Genomic DNA, 24474 nt, shown 5'->3' with positions numbered 1-24474 from the left:
ATTTCTGTTGGTTGAAACATAAAAAACTCTCTTTCACTAGCACTGTCAATCGTTCAAGAAGGTAAACAGTATCATTTGTATTATTGAGTTGAATTGCACATGTCTAACCCGATATTTACAGTCAATGTAGGGTAGAATTAAAAGATTTATAACAACTCTCTATGAGACTTTGACATGCAAAAAGTATAGATACAATCTGTTAAAAAAAATCCCAAAAAAAGATAAAGCAATCCTGGGTTTATTGTATTGAATGTAGAAAATTAGTAAATTTAGTTTTTCAAAACTCGTCAACCCATTTTGAACAAACAATATTACTCTAAACGAAAGTGTTGTAACAGGTAGGAGTCACCTAATATAGACTTGCACCAAGCCACAGTACTGGTACGTTTAAGATCATGGGAATATAATGCCAAGTAGTACTAATGTATAAAATGTTAATATCTTAGTGCTCAAGAAACACACAAAAAAAAAAAACAAGAGTTTCTAGAATAACCGTCATCATGTTCGTTCCAACAGTTTGAAAAATCATTAAATATTACTTAAAACTCACAACAAGTTTAGTAGAACATTAAAGTATGTATGAGATAGTTGCAACCTTAGTGTAACTGAAGAGGGTATCAAACTTCAATTAATTAATGTATTACAGTACTGTGACTTGACTGGTAGTGTTGCTCTCCACCTATTGCAATTTATTCAAAATGCTGAACAAATTGCAATTTGTTTTATAAAACCAAACAGTTCAACTGGTCAGAAATTTGAACAAACTGCTGTAAAAAGCCACAGTCAAGTCGTGAAAGTGCGAGGTGATAACATAAAGCATACTAACAGTGTGTGTAGAAATTTTATTGTTATTGTCATGCTAAAGGTAGTAATTTTGAATTGCTATAATAATATCCAAACTAAGCTTTCATACAATTTTTCTTTCGAAAAGTCTTTCTTATTCATAAGAATCAGACATCATTTGAATTAAAACATCTTATATTCAGTAAAATATATGTGAAATTACAATCCGTTGTTAATAAGTTTCCATGGGAGATAACATATAACATTATTCTATTGTGTTGTTCTAAATACGTCTAAGGTAATCCATTCCTGGAGGTTATTCAACATTTTATAAACAGTAAATGAACAGAAAAAGTAAATTACAAAAACTCCGATTTCCAAAGCAAATTGAAAGCGGAAAGTCCCTTATCAAAAGCTCAAACAAATCAAACGAATAGAAAAACAACTATCATATTCCTGCCTGGGTACAGGCATTTCCTTACGTACAAAATGAACATATCTATAATATTGCATGTCAACACAAAAGTTTTGACTGATTTACCAAACGTGAATGTATATTACAAATTCCATACTTTAGTGAATCTTTAGTAGCACGCATATGCGCATATACATGTTATTGGATCTGTTGTGTTATATGGAGATCGTTGCAAGTAAAAATATCAATATAAAACAGTTTCTGAGTTTCAGAGTCAACGCACGCACACAATAAATATCGTATTTTTGTGCTGTATGCTCTCCATTATAGCATAGACATATGATAATGTTCTGATTCTAAAACACGTCATATGTACACCCTTTAGTACTTGTTTAGATAATGAATAACTGAATACTTAAAGGTTACACAAAATATAGAGATAGAAAATCCAAGACAAAAATACACCCACGACACAAATGGTTTTGTGAACAAGCTTATAGTATTGTACTGTATGTTTCATACTATCTATCTTAAACCATAAGGGTGAATCGGGATAGCAATATGGTCCCTTTGGGTTTCTTCAGACCGGCAGGAAAATCATTGCCAAAGTTGGGTGACCGTATGGCCATGTGGGATGTATAAGTACGCAGCATTGACCAGTCAGAATGAGAACGTTAAATCCGATGCGTTTTGTAGAGAGATTGTTATGCTCTCTGTACGTTAGTTAGGAACCATTGCAACAATGCCATAAGGGCTCCGTATATGGCCAGTTACAAGGCAAAATGTCTGTCCCTATCTAATTTACCTTCATCCTGGACGACCTTTATTACCAGATGTACCTGTTGTAATATTGTATTTACTGTTGATTTTTTTTGTCCTGATTATTCTTGAAATATTTATCACTGGACGTTATGCAAATATCAATCAATCAATCAATCATTGTATTATATTTTATTGATAGATTTACCAAAAGTAACTGCGAGTCCGTCATTCCAAATTGCATATTTTGGTGATTCGTTGGTAAAAATCATATGCAATGTGTCGGCAATCCCTGCAGCAGTAGCTCTTGGTTGGAGAAAGGTATCATTGGACGGCCAAACCACTACAGAAATAGATTCATCAACCAAAAAGGACAAATACCTTATTTACCATTCAACGTTGTTGGCGAAGCTTAATATTACTAATATCGACTTCAACGACGATGCACGCTATGTTTGCTCTGCCAAAAATGCTGTTGGAATTGGATTAAGTGATTATGCTAGGGTTTATGTCATTGGCAGTAAGTTAAATTTTGTTTGGTTGAATTAACTACGGTATAAACCAGATCAATATAATGTGTATACTACCCTTAATATTAAAACAAATCTTTTAGTGATTACTCTAATGTTAGTTATTTCTACACATATATATTCATAAATACATAAAATATTTTATATATATAATATAAAAATCCGAATATCCTTATTGAATTTTAAAGTCCAAAGTAAAAGTAGTGTATCGTTGTTCAAAACTAGTTAATCAATTTTGAACATACAAATGAGGAAAAAATAATTATTTAACAGAACGTGATTTTGTGTTAGAGACAGGTTATATGCACGTGTTACGTGACATCTTGCTTAGTATAAAAGATAGGTCAGGGAAAACTAATGTCTAGTAATACTACAGTATAACACGTAATGACTCTAGTACGTTCTACTTTGATTTCGTGAATAACCTTCAAACATCAGGTCTAAACTTGTAAAGTCCAAATACATTAAAATTTTGTAAAATTAAAAAAAGTTGACCTGCATATATCAGTTTGTATGAGATAGACTCAAATTTACTATAACTAATTAACGTAAAAACTCCAATTTATCAGCTGACTAACTAAATAAGTGTACTTGTTTTTTTTTAAATTATCAGGCGCACCACAAATTTCATTTCCACAATTTACATACACTGTAATATATGGAGAGATATATATGTTCTATTGTGAACATTGGAGGTCGTATTAAGTATAGCGGTTGTACTCTGAATACCCCAGCTTTGACCATTCTAAATGCCAACAAACAAGATATCGAAGAGTATGAATGTGAAGCTTAGTAAACAGTACGCGGAGCAATGATACTCAGTTGAATGTTATAGGTGGTAAGATGGTTAATTTGTTGGGCTTAAAATTCACCTGAATAGTGTAGTAATGTGAGACGGTTGTTACACATTTTAATGTGAAAAGCTCCAGGTTGTCAATGTATGTAGCATATAATAAAGACAAAATTGACGAAGTGCAAGTCATGATCCTCAGTTTTAATTTTTTTGAGAATTGCGGTTTGAGGACAGTTGTCTGCCTTTTCGTATATGGTTTTATGTTATTGTGATGTTTGCTATGTCTCTATGAAATCTGTTCTCTTTTTATAATGATTTAAAATGAAAAAAACCCAAATCATTAGACATGCTAAATAGTATTATAATAGTATATACCTGCTTTATTTCATTTTGAATGGAAAATATGCAAAATTGACTCAAATAATTTTGCAATATTTTCAGTTTTTTATTTTTTTTATTTGAAGATCTTTTCAAGTAAAACAATCTATTTAACCAGTTTTTAAGTAGTAACAAATAAAAAACATTATACAAGAACACGACTATGTTTTAAAACAATCTTATAGGAGTGTAAGCTTCATGATATCTTTATTAATTTTTGATAGATTTACCAAACGTGACTGCTAGTCCAGCATTACAAATTGCAAACTTTGGTGATTCTTTAGTAAGAATTAAATGCAATGTGTCGGCATCCCCAGAAGCAGTAGCTGTTGATTGGAGAAAAGTATCACTGGACGGCAAAACGACTACAGTGATAGCAAACACAAATGATAAATATTACACTATCAATTCAACGAATTTGACAGAACTGAATATTACGAATATCGACTTCAACGACAATGCAAACTATGTATGCGTTGCCAAAAATGCTGTTGGAACTGGATTTAGCAATGATGCTAGAGTTGATGTGAACGGCAGTAAGTTAATTTCATTTTGGTTGAAATAACTACGTTATGAACATTACTGATAAAATGTGTATGCCCCTCTAACATATTTGTTTAAAGTATTTAAGAATCTACGATAATGTGTATTTTATTTTACACAGATTTAAGTCGATTCAGTATATAATTTCGATTATAATGCAAATGTTGGATTCGTATCTTTTATGAGTTTTTTTAGTTTGTAAACTGCTCACGTCATCCGTTTTGGTAAATTAAAAAATAAATAAATAACATAAACCCGTAAATATCCATGTTGACGTGACTGCTGATATAGTGTATTCTTATATTAAGGATGTTTTCAATCATTATGATAAAATGGCTATAAAATAATAAATATAAATAATTACCACTTTTCATAGTTTAAAGGACGATAAGCAACCAACAATTATCCAATCATAGTTTCAGAAAAACGTCTTGATCGGAGTTTTTAGAATTATCGGGTCGCATTGCATATGTCTTACCCCATAGTTTTGGGTAATGTGGACACAATTCAAATAGAACATATAAGTCTCAATCAAAGCATTGATATGTAAAAAGTGTAAAACACAACCTGTTGAAATCAGAAGAACCTATGTTTTATTGTTTTTTTAGGTAAAGAATAGTGTATCTTTAGTCAAAACTCTTAAATCAAATTTGAACATACAAATGATGAACACATAATGTACGCATACCACATGCCATACGAGGTACATGCATATGTAAGACAAGTCATAGAATCCAATGGCTAGTAGTACTACCGTAGTATTTTAGTTCAATCGACAAGAGTTTCTGAAATACCGCTCATTATGTCATATCGGATCAACGTTTTTAAAAGAAAATATATAGTTCGAAAAGCTAGCAACAAGTTGACTACAACAACTTAGCTAGAAATTACCATGATCATGTTTGTTTAATCATTAGGCACACCACAAGTTTCAATTGCACAGCCTTAATGCCTGCTTGCTAACAGAATTGAATGAATATGTGGCGAGTTCACAAATGAGACATCAAATCAAAGACAAAAATACTCCAAAGACACGATTATGTTTAGAAACAATTTTATAGGACTGTAAGTTTCATACCATCTTTTATATTTTCTTTATAGATTTACCAAATGTAACTGCAACTCCGTCATTTCAAATAGCATACTTTGGCGATTCTTTAGTAACAATCATATGCAGTGTGTCGGCATTCCCCGCTGCAGATGCTGTTGGTTGGAGAAAAGTATCACTGGACGGTCAAACAACTACAGCAATAAATGCATCAAACAGAAGTGATAAATATTATATTGTCAATTCAACGGCCTCGACAGAACTGAATATTACGAATATCGACTTCAACGACACTGCAAACTATGTATGCTTTTCCACAAATGCTATTGGAACCGGATTTAGCAATGTTGCTGGAGTTGATGTGAAAGGCCGTAAGTTAATTTTCTTTTTGTTGAAATAACTGCAGTGCTAACCATATTTATAAAACGTGTTTCCCTCTAATGTTTTAAAAAAGTTTTTGTTTAAACTTGTTAACTGCTCACGTCACCCGTTTTTGTAAATTAAAAAAATAAAATAAAAAAAAACCCCGTAAATATCCATGTTGACATGATTGCTGATATAATGTATGCTAATATCAAAGATGTTTTCAATCATTATGATAAAATGGCTATAACATAACAAATATGAATAATTACCATTTTTCATAGTTTAACGGACGTTAAGCAACCAACAATTATCCAATCATAGTTTCAGAAAAACGTCTTGATCAGAGGTTTTAAAATTATCAAGTCGCATCGCATATGTCTTATCCCATAGTTCTGGGTAATGTGGACACAATTCAAAAGAACACACTAGTCTCAATCAAAGCATTGATATGTAAAAAGTGTAAAACACAACCTGTTGAAATCAGAAGAACCTGTGTTTATTGATTTTTTAGGTAAAAAGTAGTGTATTTTTAGTCAAAACTCTCAAATCAAATTTGAACATACAAATGATGAACACATAATGTACGCATACCACATGCCATACTCGGTGAATGCATAATTTATGTAAGACAAGTCATGGGATCCAATGGCTAGTAGTACTACCGTAATATTTTAGTTCGCTCGACAAGAGTTTATGAAATACGGTTCATTATGTTATATCGGATCAACGTTTTTAAAAGAAAATATATAGTTCGAAAAGCTAGCAACAAGTTGACTACAACAACTTAGCTAGACATTATCATGTTTATGTTTGATTAATCATTAGGCACACCACAAGTTTCAATTGCACAAAGTACCTACAATGTTATATATGGAGAGGACATCACAATTCCATGTACAGTTGTTAATAGCAAGCCAAGTCCTTTCAGAGTGACATGGTATTATACCCACATGAGCACCAATGTTTCTATTGTAAACATTAGTGACCCTACCAAGTATAGCGGTGGTACTCTGAAGATTCCAGCTTTGACCATTCTAAATGCCAACAACCAAGATGCCGGAGTGTATAAATGTGAAGCTGAGAATCAAGTTAACAGTGCACAAAGCAATGATACGCAATTGTATGTTATAGAAGGTAAGATGGTAATACGTATTTAACTTTCAGCAATTTAGATTGGTAGTAAATATGGAAACCGTCAAGTTTTAAAGTATGTTATACATTTGTAATATGCAATGAAGACAAAATTGATTAAGTGTAAGTTATGTTCCCCAATCTTCAATTTTTTATGCATAGTGGTTTGCATGACATCTTCTCTTTTCTATAATATAAAAAGGAAATATAAATGGGAAAAAAACAAGCAATAATGTTATAATTGATTCTGCATTATGTGATTTTATAGAATTTTTGTTAGTAATTTGAACACGGCATATGTTTTACAAAAATCCTTATAACATCATTGTTATTTCTTTTTATAGAGATCGGTATTCTATAATTAACAATCACAACAAAATCTTGAAAGCAGCGAATTTTTATTTACATGTAGGTAGTTTGTTTGCTCGTAAAGGTCAATGTCGTTGTTGTTACATTACCAGAGGTAATCGTTCTCGGAAGTTTTCTTTTCTTTTTCTTATATCATGTATATTTTTGATTTTTGTAATTTTATGTTTTTTAATTCATTTTGGGGATTTCGAGTAACACGACGTGACCGTAGTCGATTTACACGATTTGATCAGAATTTATATCTAACCACGTACAAAGACATCTATTTTCATAACATATTATGGTTTATTGAAAACAGTCGGCAGTTAACACTTCATTATTCATACAGTTGTTTCGCCCGAAGTGCGCGCTTTTCGGAATTAACCCTCAGCAAGAAACTTCACATACAAAAAAAAATTAAAGCGAAGAATGTTAACTACCTAAACAGTTAGAGAGCTTATTGATCAAAAAGGCCATCAAAGAATATCCATATACAACTAAGATCCAATTTGCCGGACGGTGTAAGAACGTTATTTAAATAAAAAAAAATATTTATTAAATTATCAACGGAGATTTCAATTGTAGAATTATGTTATAACTCACGTTAGTACCGAAACACCGTTTTATAATGTTTTCTGATTTGCAGGGTTTTTGGTTTTTGTCAGAATTTACTATCTTGATTTATTTTGATGACTAGTTTAAATTGCAGTATGTTAAATGGATTGTTTGTATTTAAAAATAGGTAGTCTTTTAATAGTAGTATCACCAATACTTTATGCAGCTTTAGCAGGAGATTCGTTGGCTATTATACAATGTAATATAAACGGCACTTTACCAGCAACATCATGGGATTGGATAAAAACACCCATTGATGGAGGCAACGCTGAAGTAATAGCGAGAGGTACAAACAATGCAGAGAGACAAGTTGTCAATTCTGCTTCAAATCCTAGCTTAAAAATATTTAGCATTACAGAAGATGACGAGGGTAATTATCAATGCCGAGCATCAAATGGGAAGTGGCAAGCCATAAGTGGACCTGCGATACTAAAAGTTCTAAAAGGTAAAATAGTCTGATGATTATTTGTATTTGCTTAAAGTGACATTATATGTGAAAGACCTTATATTTTAAGCATGAAGGTATGACATGAATATAAAATCTTTTTTATACCTCCATTGTATGATAAATAAACGGTTACATTAAATTCAAATAAAGAATTTGGAAAAGTGATGTTATTGCGAATTAGACAATTGACCATAAAGATAAAGATTATAATAAACTACAAGTGTCCTTATTGCCTCTAACATAAATCATCAAAGATACCAGGCTTATAATTTTGTACGCTAGAAGGGCGTTTCGCCTCCTTAAAGACTCATAAATGGCACTCGAATGAGAGCAGAACGAAAACTGAAACTAAATCAATTAACGAGTTGAGCATGTTATTTAAACCCAACAATTAAAAAAAAAATATCCTATCTATCTACGGCTATCTATGCATGGGGCTAGAAAAACCTCTGTGTTTCGAGTGATTTGAAGTTTTTTGAAAAAGTACATTTTATATACCTTATTATGGAGTGATTAAAAAATGTTTGAATTGCTATATAAGCCATGTTCATTCGTATTCAATTATATATTCAACAAACAGTGCATGAAAAAACTGAATAAATTTAAGCAATTACTTTTTCTAAATTTAACAATAGAAGTCTAATTAATGAAAACCATTCTATTTTAGCATCTATAAGGGTACCACCTGGTGATCCTCAAATTGTTGGACCAGAAGATATTCAGGTTGGAATGAATGTTACTCTGTCATGCAGTTCTGACGGAGGAAATCCACCACCGTCAGTCGTATGGATGAGAGATGATATGGTCATTTCTTCCGGCACTAATTCTTCAATTTCTGGTAATGTAACAACAACGACATTGACCTTTACCGCAACTGAAGATGACAATCGTCATGTATATGAATGTCAGGTAGATAATGGTTTCCTCCAAAGACCACTTGTGAAAACGACATATGTTGCACTAAAAAGTACGTATAAACACTATTCGAAAAATTGTCAAGATGACGTCGTGTCTTAACTTTTACATAATTTCGTATTAGATAATAAATCTAGTGAATTGTTAAAGAATACGCACTGTTTTGATAAATAAATGTATGAAACTAATTAAAAAAAATTGAATTTCTTTTATCATATTTGCTTAACACGTATCTAGCTATATAAAATGATATCGTTCATTTCATATTTTTAAGACCTTACTCGAAATGGTGAATTACTTCCTTTTTTAAACATGTTTGACTGTTCCTGTTCTGCATTTTCAGTTCCTCGTTTCTTTCTAGTATGCTAACCCATATTTCATTTTCAAAGTATTTTTCCCTTCGTTTTGCGAGGTACATCTGCGTTAGCATTTCATGTGTATATAACTATTTTCTAATCTCGAAATACAGAAACAATTAGGGTGTATAAAGTAGGAATTTCAATTTTGTCATCATGTTCTCTTTTTGAAGATAATTTTGTTTAAGTAACTGCTCCTAGATTAAAACTTATGTTTTGGTTGTCAATCTTGTTCTCTAGGACTCCATAAAAAAAAATTAGTGCACTAGATATTTCGAAAAGTTTTCTTTGTAGTATCGGGGTATATCTAATTGGTGAATCAAAACATATTTTATCCAGAACACTTTACAATAGCAAAGTATTTAAGATCTTTTGACTATGATGACACATGTGTTGATTGATTGACTATTACTGAACTGGATCCGTCTACACGTATCATAAAAAAATTCGAAGTAATTAAAAAAAGTATTCTGAAATTTATAAAGGGTTGTTTTCTTTTTTTTTAACAGCACTGAGTCGATACCTCTGCTGGTGAATTATCAGTCCCCGAGGATATCATCAGCTCAGTAGTCAGTACTTCGGTACTGACATGATTTATAACAAACCTTTCTAAAATGACCTTTTATAAATTTTGAAATCATATAAAAACAAAGGTTTCAACTCCCTCAGGCAAAGTTGACCTTAGATGAATTTGAATATCTTTTTAGGTCCTTTTGAATATATAGCTCTTTAATTGTTACGGTTATGATACATCATTGGTTTTCAAATATTCGACTTTGAGCGCTGTTGACAGTAAATACAGAAAAGCGCTTAAGATACATGAGATTTATAAAGAGTTGTTTTCATTTTTTTCAACTAAAAATAGGCTTAAGAATATGAAAAGCAATCGAATAACTCAATATTTTAATTATGGAAATGTAGATACTACAACCATTCCATTTGTAAGCATGGAATATATATGGTTAGTAATTAGTCACAGGGTAATTAAGTGGGCCAGATTTGGAACAGTAATTTGCACAAACTGCATTTGCATCCGTTCTACTTAGCATAGGCAACAATAGTTTACCTATGTTGAAATATCATTTATTAATGTGAGTAACTGATTAACAGGACAGAATTGATATAATTTCTTTTTATGCAAAAGTATTTTATTGATGTTCTAATCTCGTATATCGATTAGAAAGAGACAAATCAAGGTAACAAAACATAAACATAGGGAATCACATAAACTCCAAAAAGGAGCGAGACCGGGTGCGTCGACAGGATAAGCGTCCCCTACAATGCATGCATCACCTGTCATGACAAACTAGATTTTGTTTTTGTGTCCTTGCAAATATAAAATGATAAACTAAACAACTCATATGTTTTGTGTTTTGTTTTGTATTTAGAATTACAATCTGATATATAAATGTGAAAAAATACTAAATCTAAGTGTATTTTGTTTTATATAAAACTATGAAAGTTGTCTTACATGAAATATATATATATATCACTAAAAAAATAATTACTGAAAATAGCAGGGGGACATCTTACTATAATACATTTACAAATATAATAAAAAGCGAATCAATATTTGAGTTTTAACATAGAAATTTTGATATTTTAGATTTACACAGGGTTCGAAGAGCATCCAATGGTAAGAATTCAATTAGCTAACTGCTGTTTTAAAAATGACTGAATAATTTTTTCCTCAAAATATTCTTCAGTCATTGAAAGACAAATATTCTTTTAATTTAATTCTTCTTTAGTGTCTATCCTTGTATCTAATTCAAAATCTATACTTTGTCATGCCATGCTAATGACATGTAGAATACCTTTCTTAATATTCATGTTAAATTATCAGTTTTAGACCTTGCTCAACTCTAGCAAACATTCATTTTTTACAACATCCAGCTTTTTAATAGCTTCTTCACTCACTTTAACGTTTTTATAGCTTTACATGTTTTTTTCATACAACTTATGTATGAATGGTATTTTTGTTTGCTGTTGTCAAATTTGAAAATTCGACAAGATTACAAGGCGAAATACGAGTATAAACTTAACTTAACATTCAAAGTTGGCTTTCATCCTTCTGGGTATGCAATTAGACGCAGTGTCTTGTTAATCAAAATTGCAACGGATAGATTATGTGAAACCTCAGGTACTAAAATACTTTCAAATTTAAGTCAGGTTGCGTATTAGTTGTCACATAACCATAATACCCTATACATAAACCTATGCGTTATTAATCCTGTGTCATAACGGCCTAGGAAAATAATAACTGATATAAGTATGTAGCAATGTTCATTCTGAATTTTTATATGAGATATGTCATTTATGGTGTTTGACAATATAATTACACATTTTACAGCAAGAGTAGTAATTTAGATTTTCTAAATCTACCTAATATAGATAAAATAAAGACTTATATAGATTTTTTTATCTAAAGATAGTTAGAGGGATTTCAGGCGTTTGATTTTACTAGTTTTGTTAGTTTAGCGAACTTTATCATACAAATATACGATAGATTTTTACGAAGAAATGACTATGAAAAATCCCGTATCATAAGGACAACAAATCTTATTTTTTGAAGTAGATGTATGTATATCTGATAATCCCAACTACTACTACTACTACTAATACTACTACTATTACTACTACTACTAATTAAAATAATAATTACTACTACTAATGAATCACAACATGGTTTGATAAAGAATCGAATATATAATAAAAGGAGAACTGACTTCATAATTATTCAATATCTATGCACATTCTAATGCACTCTTATGTACAAAGGTATTTCAAAATTGTAGACTCTAACACACCTCCAGGACAACCACGAATAAGCGCATTGAATAGGTATAACTTAGGGGATACTGTAACTTTAGCATGCAGTTCTATTGGTGGAAATCCTTTGCCTTCCGTGTATTGGGTTAAAGATGACAATGAAATTACAATTGGTACAAGTACATATAGAGATGCTGGTGTGACAACAACCCTCACGTTTACAGCGAGTTTAGAAGACCATCTTGAAGTTCTTGAATGTCGAGCGGATAATGGCGAATTGTCGACCCAACTTGTTTCTACGACTTACATTGAATTGTATTGTAAGTATAAGTTTCCGAACGTTCTAACGGAGGTTAGCCAAGTAAAAGTTTTGAACGAAATTAATGTATTACTACATGTGTGGTTTTGATACAGCTGGTCCTTGGAAACAAGCGCACCGATAGTAGCATAATTTACGAACTGAAATATCAACATGAAAAACATATGTTTCATACAAATGATATATAAGTGGTGCTATAATAATGTTTCTGCAAAAACAGTAGTTTCGTGCGGTAGATCAAGAACAGTCTTTGTCGTTCTGAATAGTTTTAAAACAACCCTCCATATTGAGTTATAAGTCTCAATGAAGGTATTGAAATTTGAAAATGTATTTATTGTAATATGCTGTACATTAAGATCCAAAACATATTATCAAATGTTATAAACATAGTCTCTGATCTTGAATGATTAAAAAACTCATTATCAGTAAAAAAAATCATGACAAAAGAATAGAATGTTGAATTCCTTTCATTCATCTTGTATATGTTCATCATTCAAGCCACTCTTTTAGTCTTTATTGAAAGTCTTGAACATGTAAGACCTGATCATAACCGTACTTTGGAAAATATCTTTTCATGAAGCATATATATCCTGTATCTGAGATGTAAATGCACAATTACAATCATTTGAAGTATATCGAATATCTTATTTTTAAGTGGTATTTTTTTCTGGTTTTAATAAATTTTCTATCTGACATCAGTAGAAAATGAAAGGATATGGAGTAAATGTACATGGGATAAAATCGCACACAATACATAGAAAACATAGAAAATTATCAATGAACAGGGCTTTTATTCCTGTTCTTCATCTTGACAGTTGATGTAGGGTCTTCAACAATAAACGAACCATTCATACCCTACAACAAGGTCAAGACGGCCCCTAGCGTCGACATAAAAGAGGGACGAAAGATACCAGAGGGACAGTCAAACTCATAAATCGAAAACAAACTGACAACGCCATGGCCAAAAATAAAAAGACAAACGGACAAATAATAGTACAGATGACACAACATAGAAAACGATAGACTAAGCAACACGAACCCCACCAAAAACTGGGGGTGATCTCAGGTGCTCCGGAAGGATAAGCGGATCCTGCTCCACATGTGGCACCCAACGTGTTGCTTATGTTATTACAAATCCGGTTAATAGTCTAATTCGGTAGGTCACATTCGTGAAAAGGAAGGGTATTGTAGTTACTATTGATAAAAATAAACCACAGTTTACATTCTTGCTCCCCACCCGCCTGATTATATTTGACCAGCTCGTTTATATCAAGGTTGGTTTGATTGGGGTTGTTAATAAGTCTAACAATGGACACAACGACCATAATAGAATGAAATGTTTTAATCAGATATAAATATAAAAATATACTGTTCTTTGAGTTCTATGTTCAATATCTTAAATCTGTAAATAATTGTAAACAAGTCAATTTGTTATTAATAAAGGTAAATAGGTATCAAAGGTACCAGGATTATAATTTAATACGCCAGACGCACGTTTCGTCTATATAAATCGGTATATGATAAAAGTAAATATGTATATGAAATTATTTGTCATTGTTGTATAATTTAAGTCGCACCCCGGGCTCCGATAGTTAACGGACCTGCAACGTTGATTGCTGGATCGTCTGGAAAATGGACATGTTCGTCTGGTAATGGATATCCCGCACCAACCATATCTATGAGAATCCAAGATCGACAATACACAAACGATCTTACTGTTGTACAGTCATATGATATCATTGACAGAAGTTATACAGTAGCTGGTACATTGAATTTGGTTCCATCGTCTGATAAAAGTGGACAAAATCTTTGTTGTGATGTTTCTCATCTGTTTGATATTAATACGCCTCAGTCAGTTTGCATGCAGTTGGCAATAGAAGGTTATGTAATATGATCGTTTAATTCGTTTATGTACATTTAACCTTGTCTATATTAGTTAATTGTAAAGTTTCTCCTTTTCTCGTTTCTGGTCAAAGACATGTCACGCTAAATTGTTCAGGTCTGTGGAAGCTTAAACAATTCGGGTTAATATTTCAAAATTATTTATTTTACCTGACATATTTGTTTAAATATGTCTTTCAAGTATGATAATAAATCACATTCATGCCACAACAACACGTAGAATGTATCGAGTTTTTGTTCATAGAATGCCAAAGGATAATATTTATATTAATTAATTCTGGTGTCTATGTGAAAGATAATTAATTCTAGTAATGATGAGTTTACGTCTTGAAGGAACTTATCAATTTGTTTTTTTATAATATCATTTGAGGAAAAAATACTAAATGGCATACATTGGTTTTCGCTTCTTTTCGTTTTTTTTTAGGGAGAGCGGGTTTACATAATCTTTTAAAAAGGAATGATAAATTTAGATATTTAACTATATTGTACCAATTTACAATCAAATGAGCATTATATTACAAATTTAAAAAACTCTCCAACCTGCTTCTGTGAAGCACTACGTAAACAATATAAGACAGTAAATCCTTTTGGAGTGGTGAGATGTATATCAAAACTAAAAAATCGTTTTAGACATGACTAGTAGTTGAAAAAAATGACTAAATGCACCATAGTGATTTTATTTCACTAAAATTTTGTTTTTATCAAATATATAATTTCGTTATTTCCCTGATGCCTTTCGTCATTTAGTTATTATTTTCATTTTTGAAACAAATAGAAACATTTACAAATAGAGTTTTATGAAATAATTAATTAAGGAATAAATAATAACTTTTAGATAAAGAACAAGTACACATTATTATCTACATCATGATTGGAATTGGGACAGTGTTTCTTCTCATCATATTGATATTTTGTTACAGAAAAGGTATAGTATTTTTATCAATCATGGTTGACTTACAAGTGTTTTCAAACACTTATAGAATAACAACAATTTAAATGTTGTCAAACAACATTGTTAGTTAACTCATGCGTTTTTTAAAATCATGTAAAATATAAAATGCAAGAAACTACATATTTTTCTTCACGTGTTTACTTCGCTATTATCCAACATTAATGATAATTAATGATAACGCCTAAGGAATACGTAATGTTATTTATAATCAAGTGAGAGGGGTTAATCTTCAGGATTTATTTTTTAACTGTTTTTAATCGAGATTCACCGATGAGTCTGATGTAAACCACACGCGCGTCTCGAGTAAACCAACATATCTGGTATTTTTGATGATTTCTAAAACTGAAAATGCCACAATTCGGCTACGATTGAAGTATTCGCATCTATTTGATTCATTGTTAACGATTAATGATTTAATGACTGTATAACCGGACCATTATGTATAACCGAAGATTGGGTTTAGACAGAAAAAGACTATCGTATGTCATACAAGTTTATTATATTATATATCATTTGTTCTTATGATGTAGTGTTAAACCACTGTTCCAGGTAAGGGGGAGGGTTGTTCAATCCCGCAATATTCTGTATGTGCCTGTTCAAAATCAGGAGCCTGGTATTTAGTGTTTGTCGTTTGTTGCTGTATATCATATTTATTTTTCGTTCATTGTTTTGTACATTAATAAGGCCGTTAGTTTTCTGGTTTGAATTGTGTTACATTTGTCGTTTCGGGAGCTATATAGCTGACTATGTGGTATGGATTTTGTTCATTGTTGAAGGCTGTTCGGTGACTTATAGTGGTGAACTTCTATGCAATTTGGTCTCTTGTAGAGAGTTGTCTCATTGGCAATCATACCACAACTTCTTATCTACATATCAGATGCTGATATCTATTCCCTATACCAATCTGACGAATGGTAAAAGCTAAAAAAATACAAACTGAAATACAATTTTACAATGTGTTGAATAAATGTTATAATGTACGAAATGTCAAATATAAAAGATAGCACAGGCTGTTAAATGCGAGATAAATTTGCATTTGTACAACAGTTAAACTCCCAGTATAACACGAAAAAACGGTTAGAATGCATCACATAAATGATATATAAGTAACTCACTTTGTGGTTAGCCACAAATTGTGTCTAAGATGACTTTTGTCCGAAATGTTTCTCGGTAGCGTACTGACCTTTCAGTTACTCTGTTCGAGATGCGCGCGAGAAAGGGAATAGGTAACAATATGTTCGATTATTAAATATTTTACACGGGTTTAAGATGCAGAATCCTCCAAGGTTAAGAACACATAAATTGATTGTGAAAATAATCAAACAAACTACATAAATTGAGGAACGAGATTCCATAATAATGACATTCAGACAATCTAAATCTTTGAGATACTTGAAATTTAAAGAATTTCTCCATGCACACTTATCAAGGTATATGTAAGGTTTATCGTTAACTCAATAAATTGTTATTATTTAATTTAGCCTATGCAATTGGTCGGGGAAAAAAGAGAGAAGATGCAAGGTAAGGACAGAAATTTCAAAGCTATTCACAACAATCAATATCGTTATACAAAGTAACATATATGATATAATTGATGTGATTGTTACTTGTAAATATACACAGAACTTCTTAAAACTCTAAAGTATAGAAAGTTGAAGACCAAATATTACCTCTAGATGTCGTATGAATATGTCGTTTTGTCTAATTGACGTATACCAGTGTAGTTTGTGTGTAATAATATCTGAATTGAAACAGAAAATTGATGTTTGGAATCGAAAAAAAAAAACATCTTGGAAGTTGTGTTTTACGTTTCAGTCAGATATAAAAAGCAAAATATCTTGGGAATAAATCCTTATACCGAGTCATGTCTATATGCAAGAAGAAACAAAATTGCAAAATTCTTAATAAATTATTAGTAAATAATATGCATCAGAATAAGATATGTCTGGACAAAGAAGAATCAAAATCCAAAGTTAAGAAAAAATAATGATCTTTTTATGGCACGCCATAGGGCAACACATGACATACTCTACTAAGCTTAATAATACAGTTAAACCCAGACAATTAAGGTTTGCCCAAATAAGCAGTTTAAACTGTACTATTGGTGACAAAAACAACACGAGGGATACAAGAAAAATTATTTACAGTCATACCTTGGCGTCTGCAAAGTAACTTGTCAGTTGATAATGACATATTGATAATATAATTTTGGACACTTAAGCATACAGATAGGAATTAGAATTGCCAATGAAACAACTTTCCTACTAGTCCAAGTGACGTTGATGTAACCAACTATAGATCAATTTACGGTCTTCAACAATGAACAAAACCCATACCGTATAATCGGATCAAAAAGGCCACGACTTAACAAAATGTGAAACTATCTATCCTGGTAATCAAACAACCTAATTCATTAAAAAAACAATTAATGAAAAAAAAAAAAATATATATATGACCAAAATCAACCAACGACAACCACTAAATAACAGACTTCTTATTTGAAGTAGTCACATACAAAATGTGGCGGAATGAAACATGGTTGTGAGCGCTCAACCCTTCCTTACCTTCAGCAAAACGTAAGAACAAACAGAAAAAAACATTTTTCTTTTTATCAACAAAATAACCATGAAATCGGATTAGGAAGTATAGTTTTTCGTTCAGTTTCAGCAAGTGGATACTTACTGCTATAACGGTGTGATTATTTGTGATTTTTTCATTGTTTAATCATTGATACATTAAAGTTCATTTCTTGCAGCAATTAACACTAATAACTATCTTTTTAGCAGTAAATACGCACCAGAAGCACAGAGTTCCAACCAGTATGATTATGAAGGTAAATAACGTTCGAAAAAAAACCCAACAACAAATATCTATATTATCAATTATTACAAATATTCTCTATAAAATAAACGCGAATGGATAATTTGAGCTGGGTTTTATGGTGGTGATAAGTGACCCCTGTCTTGTGTTGTGAAATCTTTTATTTTTATATATTGTTCTTTTATGAGATAATTGCTTATGGTCTCTTTATTTAAATCATATTTATCGTTAAACAAACCGATTACGGTAAATTTGGTGTCTAGATTAAACGATACTTTATTTTGGATACTTTGCCTAAATGTAGTACATATAATTTTGTTTTAAAATGTTATAAAAATGGTGGCTTATGGAGCTTATTTTCTAGCTAAGTTTGTGCAAAATTATTTGTTTTTTTAAAGACTCTACATAGAACACAACTTGTTTGTAAATGTTAGGATGTGCTGCCAGATAATAACAAGAAAAAATAGGGTCCCCGTACCCGTTTTCTTGCTACAAATCAAATACTAGGTAAATTGAATGTACATTTCTTGATAGAATTCAACTATCTTGGGTTTCCCATTCATGTTGATAAAAAAAATAATAGTTCGTTTGTGTGACAGTTACAACAATAAGATTAATCACATAATTTTTATTAGTTAAATAAAATCTTACGAATGAAGTTATACATAAAATTAAACATCTAGACCGATTTTGTTCGTCTATTTTACCATCCAAGATGGCAGAGGACATCCGATCTGCCTTTTGTATATGTAAAGTGTCACTTCAAATTTGGCACTATATTTTCATCATCGTGTATTCCTACACATGTTTTCTGTAGCCGTGCAAATATCTGGTATTGTTTTTGATAATATGAAAACACAAGCCATATTCTTCATCCTTTTAAAGTGAAAACAAATCAATAAATGTTTACCTCGTGTATACTCCGAGGAACGAGAACAACTGAAACATGTGGTTGTTTTGCTGTTGATGAGTAAACTGTTATGTCTTTCAATTGTTATAGAATAGTATGCAAAGTTTTAACTACTAATCTAGAACTTCATGGCAAAATGCAAAATTGATCATTACCTAAGAACTAAAATAGAATACACAACAGAAATGAAATCTTACAAAATTAGATGAACATTAGAACTGTCAAAACCGGGGAATAATGTCAAAGGCCCCTATTTGATTATAGTTTCAACAATACTGTTTTGAACAGATGTTTTCATAGTGCATGAGAAAATTCTTTGGATATCACATTTTGATCCCAATAATAAATATATTTTGGGGTATTTTATTTCAGATAATACTAGATATCCTGATCGCGACAGGTAACTTGCTACTACAGATAGTATAGTCGGTCCGATTGGAATGCGGAGTGTAAGGTAGTATGGAGTATAAACACTAAATGATAGACTTGTTTTGTATAGTTGCTTAACGGAAGTTTATATCGTACAGTTAAATAAAATTTACTAAACGGTATTTGTGACCGTTCAAATCTTCAAGCTATGAAAAACGTAACATTCTTATATATTTAGTTATACTTTGAAATTTAAGATAGAGGCGAAATTTACCAAAGGGGCATGCAAACTCATAAGTCGAAAATAAACTGACAATGCAATGGCGAAAAAAGAAAAAGACAAACATACAAACAACAGTCCACAAAACACAACATAGAAAACTAAAGACTGAGCAACACGCATCCCACCAAAAACTAGGGGTGATCTCAGGTGTTCCGGAAGGGTAAGCAGATCCTGCTCCACATGTGGCACCCGTGGTGTTGCTCATGTTTGTACAAACCCGGTGATAAGTCTTGTTCGGTAGGTCACATTCGGGGAAAAGGGGACAGGATTGAAGTTACGACAATTGGAACATATTCGTTGTCATATGTGAAACAGATATGCCATGACGGTCAACCAATTCATGCTGTCGTCATTAAAATTTACGAAGTGTTGATTTCAACTTCACCACTTTGAACTCTAAGTGTAATACTGTACCCCTCTGTCTCAAATTTTAAGAGGCAGACTTCATACTCTTGCAGCCTCTCAATGAAATAAAAAAAAATTGGCATTAAACTTCTCTGTTTTGTTTTGTAAACAATTATTTGCATTATAGTCGCTTATGGTTTTTGTAATAGCCTGGACAGTTTGTCTTCGTCTAATGACTTTAAATGGCTCATTAGTATCGTCCGCTTCTCTTCACTATGTTCACGGCATCTATAGCTATTCCAATGCACTTGAAATAAAGGATACCACTAATACAGCTTCATACCTTCACGTACAACTACGTAAAACTACGTACAACTACAAACTGTTAATATGGGTCGGCTGTGAACTACATTTTACGACCAAATCATGCTGTCAAATTTCCCTTTGAAATCTATTGATTACTGTGAAGGAACATTCTTTCAACGACTACACATGCAATACTTATCTCCAATTAAACACGTTAAATACAAAAATACAATAATCCAGGGCTTGTGTTTACTTTCATGATTTCCAAATATTATACCTGAAGTAATCCTTTTGAAAACTCCATCATGATATAAGTGACCATTATGTTATTTTTGTGTCACATATGACACGGATAAGTTCCACTATTCGTAATGTCAGAATCCGTCCTCGTTTGTGAAATTATGAACACGACCAATTTGACTCATTAGCGTATGTTTCTTTGTAACGAGCAACACGATTGCTGCCAGTAGTTATCACATTACTGCTTACCCTTCCCGGAGGATCTTAGTTGTGATCCCTAGTTTTGTTTTGTAAGGATTACTGCCTACTGCCTTTATTCACTTTTGAATATTGTGCTTTCTTCTTTTCTAATGTCTGTGTTGTCTCTACCGGTATAAGATTCTTTGATCTTTTATTCTGGAAATTGTTTTTCTTTGAATTCGCACTAGTCGCATAAAACATTGACATGTACCGATGGGTTTTGTATTTGGTAACGTCTTTGGAATAGACAGGAAACATTTATCAATCCTCTATTGTAACATGGCTTCACTATATTGTACTCATCAGATATAGGTTAAAAAGAGTACCACGACGGTGTAACAAGTGGAACAGGTAATGCTGATCCTTCCAAGAGCAAATAAGATCAGCACTGGATTTTTGTTTGGTTGATGTTGTTTGATCGTTATTTTTCTGTTAATTGTTTTGCTATTTTTAAGGTATTTTCGTCGTTTTCGTTTAAGGCCTTGTATCGACTATTCACTTAGTATATTGAAATTATGATTGTCATTGTTTCCCTTTGTATTTTCTTTCTCTTTATTGTGAAACAGTATTATCATAACAAAAAATCACAACTTTCTATTATGAAACAATGCAGTTATGATTAAACACGAATTCTGTTGTGGGCCTGAAAAGAACTGGTTCATGATTGAACATCAATGGTTCTGTGGTGATCTTTAACTCAAGTTATGGCTTCCATCAAAGTTCTTCATATTTGAAGTCCATAAGCGTTCTTACTGAACGCGACAAACTCGGTATATGTTCCTTGTTTAATGATAAAATCCCAAAAAAGATACAAGGCTTATAATACATTACGCCAGACGCGGGAGTCTCTTAATTCGAATCACCAGTGGCGCTTGTATATAAACAGATGGAAGTGGAAGGCAAAATCAGTTACAAATTTGAAGAGCATCGAAAACCAACCTTCAATGAAGATTTTCTAAATCAAATAAAAAAAAACACATTATGTAAAATTAAGATAAATTTAAGATTTGATATTATTGTTGTATTATCTTCAGGAATTTTGACGGGTTGGGTCCAAATATACAAGAGATGCATGTATATAACACAGCAGAAGATATTGAAGAAAACAGCCATTATATGAATATACCTGCAGATGACTACACTTACTTAGAACCAATAAGTAGAACAGATTTATCGTCCTGAGCACAGATGTCATGAGTTCAAAACTGAAAAAAATCATGGGTTGTCTAAAACTTTTATAGATGTTTAGCTATTATTGCGTAATATTGCGTTTCACTCTTGTTATGTCAATCAGAAATAATTACTTTTATCGAAGTAACTGTATATTCCAGATAATGTAGAAGACACATATCTGTTTACATAAATAATTAAAGATGGCGGATATCGAATGTCCATTCTCCATCATACAGCATCATCAATTTTCGTTGATGCTTGCAATAGAATAACAATCAAAAACATGCAACAACTACCTGGAAACAACATTTACATCCTTTAGATTGCACACATGTTCGATGAATATATAAAATCGAAAAAATCTAATTGATTACAAATAGTATCGATCCTCTTTCTGTCTGAATAATTAATTAGGGAGAATCCAAATAAAACTGACCAATCAAAACACTTTATCTTGTCTTAACATAAGAGGCTCTCAAGAGGCTCTCAAAAGGGTATCGTAAAAAGTGGAAATTATATGTTAATCTAATTTATAAAAAGTAATCAATCGTCAACATGAAAATAGTTATTAAAATAACTTGCCTTTTTAGCTCACCTGGCCCAAAGGGCCAAGTGAGCTTTTCTCATCATTTGGCGTCCGTCGTCCTTCGTCCGTCGTCGTCCATCGTCGTCGTTAACTTTTTACATTTTGAACTTCTTCTAGAGAACCACTGAATGGAATGAAACCAAACATGGCATGAATGTTCCTTATGAAGTGCTGACGAAGTGTTGTTACTTTGTAGCTGATCCATCATCCAAGATGGCCGCCAACAGGGGACTTAGTTTAACATAGGACCCTATGGGAAATACATACAAATGTCATCTTTTAGAGACCAAGTGAATGGAATGAAACCAAACATGGCATGAATGTTCCTTATGAGGTGCTGACCAAGTGTTGTTACTTTGCAGCCGATCCATCATCCAAAATGGCCGCCAGCGGAGGACTAAGTTTAACATAGGACCCTATGGGGAAATACATACAAATGTCTTCTTTTAGAGAACCACTAAATGGAATGAAACAAAACATGGCATGAATGTTTCTTATGAAGTGATGACCAAGTGTTGTTACTTTGCAGTCGGTCCATCATCCAAGATGGCCGCCAGTGGGTGACTTAGTTTAACATAGGACCCTATGGGGAAATACATACAAATGTCTTCTTTTGGAGAACCACTGAATAGAATGAAACCAAACATAACATGAATGTTCCTTATGAGGTGTTGACCAAATGTTGTTACTTTGCAGTTGGTCCATCATCAAAGATGGCCGACAGCGGGGGACTTAGTTTAACATAGGATCCTTTTGAAAATAAATACAAATGTCTTCTTTTAGAGAACCGCTGAATGGAATGGAACTAAACATGGCATGAATGTTCCTTATGAGGTGTTGACCAAGTGTTGTTACTTTGCAGTCAATCGATCATCCAAGATGACCGCCAGCGGGGGACTTAGTTTAACATAGGACCTTATGGGAAATACATACAAATGTCTTCTTTTAGAGAACCACTGAATGGAATATAGAACCAAACATGGCAGGCATGTTCCTTATGAGGTGCTGACCAAGTGTTGCTACTTTGTTGCCAATTTACTGTTCAAGATGGCCACCAGGATATTTTATTAATTAACGGGACCAATATTAAACAAAATTTGGCCTCAATCATTATTTGGGTATCTGTTATGATTTTTATCTATCTTTACATGATTTCTAAAACCAAAATAGAGTCAAGTGAGCGACACAGGCTCTTGAGAGCCTCTAGCTTTTTTCACCATTATACATTATTGTTCTTGAACTAAATATTTATTTGTGATGTATTTCTGTGTTTTGCTTGAAACAGTGACAGAATGCTTTGTTCTAGTAAAAAGGGAATAAAACGTTTCAATTACGTGTTTATTGTTTATATTTCTCTGTGCTTAGTTATTTTAAGTTTGTTTGTACTGCATTCTTGTCATGTAGTCTTGTCATTTTAGCGGTATTTTTAACATTGTCATATAAGCGGGAGATTTGGCTAGCCATAAAACCAGGTTCAACCCACCATTTTTCTTAAAATGTCCTGTACCAAGTCAGGATTATGGCAGTTGTTATCTACAGTCCGTTTCTATGTATGTTGGCGTTTGCTTTTGTTGTATCTCAATGTTTCTGTTGTTCCGTTTTTTCCTCTTATATGTTACAGTTGATGTGTTTCCCTCGGATTTAGTTTGATACTTGGATTTGATTTTGCTCAATCTAATTTTGACCATTGAACAGCGGTATACTACTGTTGCCTTTATTTATTCACGGTTCTCCAACATTTGAAAAATCCAACTCACGTTTACCCAACAAGTGTCAAACAATAGACGGGCTTAATGTTTATACAGCAATTTAAAATGTTGTTTACGGAAGGT

At 32.2% G+C, this 24474-nt stretch overlaps 1 protein-coding gene across 1 annotated transcript; it reads left to right on the top strand.

Moving 5' to 3' along the window:
- Window positions 1-3888: 3888 nt before the first annotated feature.
- Window positions 3889-23972, top strand: LOC127702298 (peroxidasin homolog). Its single transcript, XM_052206436.1, has 13 exons — window positions 3889-4194; window positions 5303-5620; window positions 6441-6749; window positions 7837-8154; window positions 8825-9124; window positions 11035-11064; window positions 12224-12517; window positions 14088-14396; window positions 15254-15343; window positions 16852-16891; window positions 18157-18203; window positions 19473-19500; window positions 21918-23972. The coding sequence occupies exons 3-13, from the start codon at window positions 6566-6568 to the stop codon at window positions 22063-22065; spliced, it is 1788 nt and encodes a 595-aa protein (XP_052062396.1). The 5' UTR covers window positions 3889-4194; window positions 5303-5620; window positions 6441-6565; the 3' UTR covers window positions 22066-23972.
- Window positions 23973-24474: the final 502 nt, after the last annotated feature.

Source organism: Mytilus californianus, unplaced genomic scaffold (assembly GCF_021869535.1).
Source record: "Mytilus californianus isolate M0D057914Y unplaced genomic scaffold, xbMytCali1.0.p SCAF_5, whole genome shotgun sequence".
NCBI classification, from domain to species: Eukaryota; Metazoa; Mollusca; class Bivalvia; order Mytilida; family Mytilidae; genus Mytilus; species Mytilus californianus.
This window is presented reverse-complemented; position numbering and strand designations above follow the sequence as displayed.